Source organism: Archocentrus centrarchus, unplaced genomic scaffold (assembly GCF_007364275.1).
Source record: "Archocentrus centrarchus isolate MPI-CPG fArcCen1 unplaced genomic scaffold, fArcCen1 scaffold_26_ctg1, whole genome shotgun sequence".
Taxonomy (NCBI): domain Eukaryota; kingdom Metazoa; phylum Chordata; class Actinopteri; order Cichliformes; family Cichlidae; genus Archocentrus; species Archocentrus centrarchus.
Genome location: NW_022060256.1, coordinates 7,484,712 through 7,494,155, shown reverse-complemented (window position 1 = coordinate 7,494,155; position 9,444 = coordinate 7,484,712). Strand labels below are relative to the sequence as shown.

At 41.9% G+C, this 9,444-nt stretch overlaps 1 protein-coding gene across 1 annotated transcript; it reads right to left on the bottom strand.

Annotated features, from left to right (window-relative positions):
* Window positions 1-422: 422 nt before the first annotated feature.
* LOC115776071 (PR domain zinc finger protein 12-like) lies at window positions 423-8,447 on the bottom strand. The gene is made up of 6 exons (XM_030723687.1): window positions 8,022-8,447; window positions 6,546-6,611; window positions 6,281-6,405; window positions 4,698-4,853; window positions 1,876-1,990; window positions 423-901 (listed from the first exon to the last, which is right to left on the bottom strand). The coding sequence occupies exons 1-6, from the start codon at window positions 8,278-8,280 to the stop codon at window positions 423-425; spliced, it is 1,200 nt and encodes a 399-aa protein (XP_030579547.1). The 5' UTR covers window positions 8,281-8,447.
* Between the last annotated feature and the right edge of the window lie 997 nt (window positions 8,448-9,444).

Below are 9,444 nucleotides of genomic sequence, written 5' to 3'. Positions count from 1 at the left end.
TGTCTACAGGGACCAAAGCAGTTTCTGTATCAGGCCTTAAACATGTTTATTTCTGCGGGAAAGTTTTAATATGGGAGTCTATGGGGACTGACTCACTGTGGCGCCTCTGCTGGACAGCAGAGGAACTGCAGCTTCATGTTTCAGCCCTGGAGGGGAATTGTTTTGTTTTGTTTTGTTTTTTTCACAGCGGCAAGTTCAAAGAAGAGCGATTTGCCTTTTCTTATTTTAGCTGTTTGTGCGGCAGAAGACGGTGCCCTCCAAACACCTGTCAGGAATTTGTTGTTGATACATGAACAGCTGCAACTCTTTTACCTGGGTAACTAAACACCTGTGTGTGGGAGCAGCTTCCTGTCCTGTTTCCAGGCTGAAATGTGTCCGTAGTAGTCTGTGTGTGTCTGTGTGTCCCCCTCGCCATCGCCCCATCACAGCACCATGTTGGGTATGTGGTGAACCAGGGATGCTGGGTGGGGCACGGCGGTCAACTGTGGTGGGTGAGAAGGAGGAGGTGAGCGCGCCGAGTGCACGCCCCCTCCACCTCCTCCCACCACCACCACACCACCTCCTGGGGCCGCGGCATCCCCTGTGGGACGGTGCCTGGCGCTCTTCTGGTGCGCCCGCAGGCCGGCCAGCTGCGAGTACGCCGACTGGCAGACGTGGCACTTGTAGGGACGCTCTCCGGTGTGCAACCGGACGTGGTTCCTCAGCGTGGATGATTGGCTGAAACGGCGGTTGCAGAAGCGGCAGACGAACGGCTTGTCCAGTGTGTGGATGCGCATGTGGGAGCGCAGGTTGCTGCGAGAGTTGAAGCCACGGTGACAGATAACACACCGCATGCGCCCCAGACTGGTGGAAGAGGAGGAAGACGAGGAGGACGTGGAACCTTCACAGGTGTGGAAATCATCTGCACAGAAGAGAAAAAAGCTGAATGTGGAGATGACCACCTCACCTGTGGCCTGAGGAACATGTGATCTTTGCTGGGACTTCTGCCTGAAACAAGCTGCTTTAGCTCCTGTTGCTTTAAAACCCCCACCTCCCTAAAACCTGACTTTCTTCTGACTGGCTAACTTCAGGAAGCCTGCTGGGGGGCAGTGCTAGAGAGCTGTGCAGAGTTGTGTGGAAAGATGGTTGAGCTATTATTATTATTATGATTATTATTATCCATTTATCCATCCTCTTCTGCTTATCCTGTTCAGGGTTGCGGGGGGGGGGGGGGGGGGGGGGGGGGGGGGGGCTGGAGCCTTTCCCAGCTGTCATAGGGTGAGGCAGAATACACCCTGTACAGGTTCCAGCCTGTCGCAGGGCTATTATTATTATTATTAAATTAAATAATATGAAAAGTACATATTAATATTGTACAATATTATTAATATTGTACAATATTAATATACTGTACGAATAATATTAATAATAAACACTTGAAATGTGTATGAAAATATACTTTATATACTTTACTTTTGTAATATTTTAAAAAGCCATAAGAAAAAATTTACATTTATGTTTTAAATTATTATTCAGTATTAGTTATTCTGTAACAATTTAATATATTTATTTATTTCTAGATATATTTTTCATTAACATTCTTATCTCAATAGAAATAACTATTGCCAATATAATATTAACTATTATTATTCCAAAAATAACATTTTCATGTTTAGAAAACTACAGTACTGTTACAGTGTAACAATAATAATAATAATAATGATAATAATAATAATAATAGATTTGATGGATTATTGCTGATTCAGATGAATGCAATGCAAACTTTTCAAATAATAAAATGTTAATTGCTAAAGAGTATTTTTATGCTTTTATTGTCTACAAGGAAATATCTGTGTTTTTGGATGAATTCACTGATCAATAATCATAAATTGTTACCGCTCTTGGTCTTCTTGTTCTGGTCTTCCTCTCCTCCAGGAATTCCAGGGATTCCCAGGAAGGTGTTGTGGGAGTTTCCGTACCAGACGAGCAGCTCCTGGTCGGGAGGGATCGTCTGACGAGAGAAAAGAAATAGCAAGGAGAACAATAATTATCTGAATGTCATCAACTTTTGATTTATTGTCGTCTTATTTTACTGTACCAACTTTATTTAATTGCCATCACAGTATTATTGTTTGATTTACACGTTTTTATCCTGTCTTTGATTCTTTCCCTTAAATCAATATTGTCATAAATACTAAAACATGTTCAGAGCTGAGTTCAAATCAGATCATATTTTAGGTCCATATGTCTAATATTCAAGCATCCATGAGTCTGTGAACCCGAGCTCGACTCCACAGGACATCAAAGCTCAGCCAGGTTCTTCTACATAACGGACAAAAAAAGGGTCTAAAATCTGCCCGACCTTCGTCCCCTCCAGGATTCATTTTTAGAAAACTGACGACAGCACGGACATGAAATTTAATTTTAAGGAATCTTTTCATTTATGATTTCCATCATTCTTGCACATGTTCTTTAATGATGGTCAGAGTCACACTGTCATCACATCCATGATTATTGCTCCCCAAAAATATCTGTATGAAATTTGTGTAACAATAATGTTGTTACTGTACATGAGTCAACTTGAGCTTTAACTTTATTTACTGTGTGTTTTGTCTTTTTACAAAAGGTTTACAACAACAAATATTACACAATTACTTACAATGTTATTACATTACATTGTGACTAGACTAGATCAGCGTGGCGTTAAGGGCGAGCTCTCAGCCCCACAGCATTCACGCTTATCTGATTTTTTTTTTAATAGCTGCAGTTTTGGATAAATATCTGAATGTGTGGTGCCTCTTATTACATTTGCTAGAATATTCATAAATAGATATTAAAACATATTCAAGATGTTTTTTCTCTTCATTTTCATTCAGTAATATCTGAACTTATTTTCTGTTTTTAATCTGCAGCTCTGCAGAAAACAGCACGTGTTTGTGTGATGACTGTTCTAATGTGCAAATTAAAAGATAAAATGAAAAGCAGGAAGATAATCTTCAGATTAATTCACGATCAAAGTTATTAATTAATTTTGGTCTATTTTGCTTCTCCAGCACGTGTCCTTTCTACACATAAAGGATTTTTCACCTTTTCCATTTGACATTGGTGTAGGTTAGTGCATGGTTCCTGAGTTCATGTTTGCATGTTTTAACATAACTTTTAGTGAAATTAACTACCTTGATGTAGGTTATCAGCTGGGAAGGTTTCATGGTGACATGTACATTTTTACTTGATGTAACAGAGTATTTTTACTGGGAGGTTTCAGTACTTTTACTGCAGTAAATGAAACCTTTAAAATTCTCCATCATCCCGCCAACAGAGTGCGCACACTTGAGCTCAGTTTAGTGCAGACTGCAGCAGAGGATGAACTCAGGTAACTGATGACGTTTTAATGAAGTTAGTACTCATATAGAGGTGAAGGTAACCACAGGAGAAAACTTGCGTGAGCCTCAGGTAAAGATACACTATTAGATACACTATAAGATATTTATGGTCGCTGTCTCTTGATTCCCTGAAAGAATCTTCCTAAAGAGATTAATACAGTTTTTTCTAATCTAATCTAATCTAATCTAATCTAATATAATCTAATCTAATCTAATCTAATCCAGCCTCATGAACACCAGGAGTCCACCAGTCTGCACCCCTCAGGTGTGAACAGGAAACGTCCAGGTAAACGTTGGTGTGTCACTGGTTGGTTTGGTTGGTTGAGTTGGTTGTTGTAGTTTTAGTGATTTTATTTTAAATTTGCAGAAGTTGCTGTCTCAGGTTTCAGGTGTTGCTGAAGGTGTAACCGCTCCTGCAGTCAGTCCAGTACCTTCCTCCTCAGAAAAAACTCCGTTGCTGTTGTTATCATTTTCAGTTGCAGGAGTTGTTGTAGTTCGAGGTATTGATGTATTGCTTGGAGACCTGGTTGATTTTATCGTTGGTTTAGAGGCAGAAGTTCCCATTTTCAGTTGTTGCTGTAGTTGCTGTGGTTGGTTTAGTGACCTTTGCATTCTTATTTTTATTTTTTTCTGCAGACATTTTTGTTGTTGTAATTAAAAATAAATTCAAGTATTTATTTATGTTCATTTTAAACTGAGATCACATTAGAGGCGACCACGAGTCAGCAGCCAGCTCCGTGATTCTGTCCAGTGTTTCTGGGTAACCTGAGAGGCTTTTTCTCATGATTATTTGATTGATGCCTGCAGTATGTTTCTCATGTTTTTCTAGAAAGAAAATAACAAAAATATGTCTGCGCTTTTTGTTTGTGTTTCAATAAAGTTCAGTTTAATCCAGATTACAGATGAAGGTTAAGAGACCATTTTAACTGATCTCCAAAACTTAAACTGACAGGAAACACTGCGTGCAGAATCATTTTAGAGTTCCTCACTAAAACATGTAAATCATCCTTTACTCTGCTGAGATCCTCCAGTAGATGATGTGATAAAAGTGAATTCAAATCAAACAAAATAAAAAATTCTGAGCAGACACATGGAAGAAAAGACATCCCTGAACCATCCAGAACTTCAGCCTCCAAACCAACATGATGCCACCAGTGTTTCACCACAATTTTCACCAGTAATGCAGGTGTATGTTTGCCTGAGGACAACCTGCGTGGGGCAGTCAGATCTACACCAGCCTTCATCTACAGGAGAGCCTGCAGCTAGAAACCAGTGTGATGGATACCTGAGAAGCTCATGCACACATGTGCTCAGACCTGACTGAGTTTCACTGACCTCCACCGCCTTGTAGAATATGCTGCTGCCGATCTGGACCACCTCGAGGTTCTGCTCCTGCTCGTTCCTCGCACACTTGATGTACGTCATCCAGCTACGCTGGTCCTCCTGACTTGCATCGATAAAATACCTGACTGTGCCGTCCTCATTAAACACCTGAGGAAGAAGACAGGAATAAGAAAATCAGCATCATTTCCAGCTAAAGTCATTAGTTTAGTTTGTGGTTATTTCAAAAATCTCAGAAACAACTGAGAGCTAACTAATGTAACTTTCTGACATGGTAACCAGTTGAAATATGGCAGTAGTGCAGGTGAGGAAGTTAAGGTGAGGTTAGTTAGTTAGCATGCTAAAAATCAGCTTACTGGTCAGTTTAGATATTCTGGTAGCAAGTAGTGGTGGATGGATCGATCCAAATATTGATAATATCGATACCAACGTTGGTATTGATATTGATCAATACCAGTTTAATGAGATCGATACTTCAGCTTCAGTTACTCTCCTGTATGCAGTGCTGCGGTTTCATCAAAGATGCGAGCTGACTAAGTGCCTCCTGTCACAGCACAGAGCAGGCACACTTTGCTCCTACCCTCCCCGCTTTGTTTTGATGTTATACTGTCAAGTGACACGTAACATATTTTACGGGCCACTTCCGGCCCCTCCCCCTACTTCCAGCCCACAATTTGATGTCAAAAATATAACACAATTTGGCCAAATTACTTTTTTGACATTTCGCTTTCCCCTGTAATTAAGATGAGTTAGTGAAATGTCAAAAAAGTAACTTAAAGGGCCAAATTGTCTTATATTTTTGACATCGAATGCGTGCTGGAAGTAGGGGTGGGGCCAGAAGCGTAAATGTTTATAATGTTGGAGTGATAATTTTGGAGTGATAATACATTTTTGTATTATACTTTTTTTTTTTATTTGTTCTTGAGTGATCATTTTGTGTATGTATGAGGAAAGTGTATGAGGAAAATTATTTTGTTACTGTTCTAATGTTTCAGAACAAAAACTTTGCCCAATTCTATCCTGGTTTTTTAACTAATTAATGATCCAAAGGAAAAGAAAAAACCTCACAAAACACTTAAACGTCATGAAAATTCTTCATAATGATTAAAAAGTATTGGTATCGGTATCAGTATCAGCAATACTGGCCCTGTATTTACTGCCTATGTAGCAATTAGCTTGTTAGGTGTGAACTAGCTAGAATCGAACCGTGGGTAACTCCAAATGGGAGCAGCACTGACCCTAAACCCTCTCTCTGATGAGAACAACCTAAACAACTCGGAGCTCAGGCAGGGTGTCAGGGTAACGAGGTCATGTATGATGTCAGAATTTAAAATAATGAGGTCAACTGTGACTGAACTGTGATGTCAGCTGGTTATACAGACAGTTCAGCTCACCAATCATAATTAAGTGGGTTTTTAATGACCTCACACAGATGAAGGCAGGCCCAGTAGAAGATATAGAAGGATTATTTGGCACTGTGAATCATGCAAAGCTGCTCTGGTAAAATCCAAGAAAAGGAAACAACAGAGCTGGAAAAGAGAAGTGAGTCTGTGAAGGTCACAGTGGCATCGCCTCACCTCCCACATAAGGTTGTTGTTCTTGTACAGGTCGATGTGTTCAGGTGAGACGAGGCGTCCAGTGAAAGGACCCATCTCTGTCCCTGCTTTGATCCAGGTTTTAGAGAAAATACCCAGACCCTCTCCTGGGACAACAGGAAACAGAAACACAGTGAGGAGAAAACAGTGATCAGCTTGAGGATCTTCTCCTTACAGAGACAAAAACCAATGAAAGCATCAAAAAACACAAAGAGAATCCAGGTCCAGATTTACAGGTGGGATTTACCTGGGACTGAACTCTGAGCGATGATCACCTCACTGGGTAAAACCAGACTGGACAGCTTCTGCACCTCTAAACACAAACACAACACGCAGATGTGAACATGTTTAACACGCCCTTCCCACGTCTGGAAAAATTATTTATATATATACACATATATACTCCGCTGAAGTTTTTGCACATTTTAAACTGCGTCATAAATGCTCAGCGCGTACTTTTCTGCGGGTTTTCTGTGTGAAAGACACCCTGAGAGGATGAATAAGCAGTGCAAACAGCATGAAACAGATCATGCACACTGAAAAAGGGTTAAATGCTTTTTTCTCCCTCGGCTCCCCCCCTGCTGCCCGGAGAGCCACAGAGACGAAATCTAAATTCATGACCGCTTTTAGGAAAATCCAGAGTGCAGATTTTACAAGACAGAAAAAGAAAGAGCGCGGGGGCGGATTAAAGACAGAAAAGCGCAATAAAAGGAATGAAAATGAAAGTGCGAACTTCAGTCAGAGAGGCTCGGCGCTCCTTTCTGTCGCAGCGTGTTTCACGCTTCAGCCCGAGCGTGAAACGTTTGTGACATTAATCAGAAAAGAGATTTCAGCGGCGATAAAAGCGCTGCCAGATTATCCCAGCTGGAAAGTAGTAATGAAAAAAACTTGGTAAAGTCCGTGAAGAGGAACGTGAAGCGACCGGTTCCGTTCACACGAGAGGAAAACCGGGATTTGAAATTCCTGCGGCGGAAATAAAGCAGAGACGGGAGCAGATCTCAACTCCGAACACTCCTATAAAATGATTCCCAACGAATTTTACCGAAAACGGGAACGAATTTCACAATAAAACGACGTTAAAATTAAAGTGAAATGAGTGCGCGTACGAGAGCGAAACGGGCCGCGGCTCGAGTGATCGATTATCGATCAGCAGCGTCCGGGAATCTTTGGGAATGAACCGTTTTATCAGCAAGTGGTTGTTACTGTTAATTCAAATATCTATTCTGGCTTTGCACTTTGATCCGAGGATAACCGGTAATTAAGAAACGATGAGCAATACTTTAAATTAATATTTAATCAGTAAAATTGATTATTTTACTGATAAATTTAAACATTAAATTCATCTCATATTTATTTTTTATTAAAACTTTTCGTTTCAGGGGCCAAAATTAAATCACAGGCTACGTTTATGTAATTATATTAATCATAATGAAATTAATTAAAACCTAATTGAATCTAAATCAATAAATAAAAAATAAATAAAATCGAACCAAAGCGCGTAGAAAACCTGATTTTAAAAATGTGGCTTCGGGATGAAATGAGGTGAGTTTTTATTTTTGCTGCGCATGTTAATGTTTGATTTCGATATGCAAGTTTGAAATTACACGTTTATCTTAAAATCACCCAAAATAAAAAAATAAAAAGAAACATCCGCCTGAAAAATGAAAGCTGCTGCATATGAAATGAAACTGAGTTTCTCAGGTGAGCTTCTGCGCGCACTCACCTCCGGAGAAGGACTGCGCGAGCACCTCGGCGGTGAACGCGGTCTTGGGGCTCGCGCTTGGGGCGGTGCGATCCTCGTGCTGCAGGTGATGCTGGTGTGAGTGGTGGTGCTGCTGTTCGCCCAGCACGTGCCTCCAGCGGCCGTACAGGAAGCTGTGCAGGATGTCCGAGGTGATGATGTCTGCGAGGGAGAGCGGCGGCTGCTGCGGCTTGAAGCCCGGCTTCAGGCCCAGAGAGGAGCCGGGCAGCACGGAGCCCATGGCGGGGGAGCCGGGTCAGTGTCAGGGGACCGCGGGAAAGATTAAAAAATCCTCCCGCTGAACAAACTTTACAACAAGATCCAGAAAGTGTGGCTAAAAATCCAGCTGTTCTTTAAAAATGTCCCCAAACATGAGGAGCAGAGAGGAGCTGAGAGGAGCTGAGAAGAGCAGAGAGGAGCAGAGAGGAGCTGAGAGGAGCTGAGAAGAGCAGAGAGGAGCAGAGAGGAGCTGAGAGGAGCTGCTTCTGTTTGAATGTGCAAACAAGAAATGAAGTTAAAATCCGGAGAATGGAAGAAAGTGCTCAGAGGAAGTGTGCACAAGGCGTGTGTGTGTGTGTGTGTATGTGTGTGTGTGTGTGGTGGTGGGGGAGGTGGGGGTCTATATACCGAGCTGCGATCACCTCCTCCACCATTTACAGAAGGAGGAGGGAGTCTGCACGCGCTGTTATTGGCTCCATTTACAGCTTGGCTCGTGACACCAACACACATTCAGGACTTAATGACAAACAACAACAGAGAACAAGTCCAGAACACCCCCCCCCCCAAAAAAAAAAAAAAAAAAAATCCCCACAGCATCCCCGCCGAGGAGCTGAGCTGAGTCGACACTGGGATCAACCCCACAGCACACAAACACACTGAACAGGTGTTCGGCCTTAAAGGGCACAAATGTGCAGAGAACCTCTCCGGTGTTTCACAGGGATTCGGGCAGATTGCAGCTGTGGAGTGAAATCATCGCTTCTTCTACACGTTAAACGGTGCCTATGGTGGATGCCGGAGTCTTGCATCCACCATCCAGCGTGCACGGACCTGAGACAGCAGGAGCAGGCACGCTGTGCAGAGCCTGCAGGTTAAAGGCCGGAAGAGGCTTCTGCAAACTTCAAGTTCTGAAAACATTTCCAGATATGATTTTATTTTTTAAACAAACACCCAGACATTTGTGGGCATACAAATATCTTTGCATTTTTATTTTATTTTGTGTGTGTGTGTGTGTGTGTGTGTGTGTGTGTGTGTCGGGGGTGGGGGTGATATGGTCATCCCGGCAGCTTTTCTTTAACATTTGTTTCATATAATATTAAGTGGAAGGTTCTGGTTAATAAAAGCTGGATTAGCACAGAAAAACCCGTTTGCAGATCAAACACCTGATCGTTGACAGGCAGAAAGAAGC

What these genes read in the sequence shown, in the direction of transcription:
- LOC115776071 (XM_030723687.1), bottom strand. Translation starts at nt 8,280, where the DNA reads ATGGGCTCCGTGCTGCCCGGCTCCTCTCTGGGCCTGAAGCCGGGCTTC. An exon ending in TATTCTACAAGGCGGTGGAG is followed by an intron (nt 1,991 to 4,697) that starts GTCAGTGAAACT and finishes TTCTCTCGTCAG; the next exon opens with ACGATCCCTCCCGACCAGGA. An exon ending in GAACAAGAAGACCAAGAGCG is followed by an intron (nt 902 to 1,875) that starts GTAACAATTTAT and finishes TCTTCTGTGCAG; the next exon opens with ATGATTTCCACACCTGTGAA.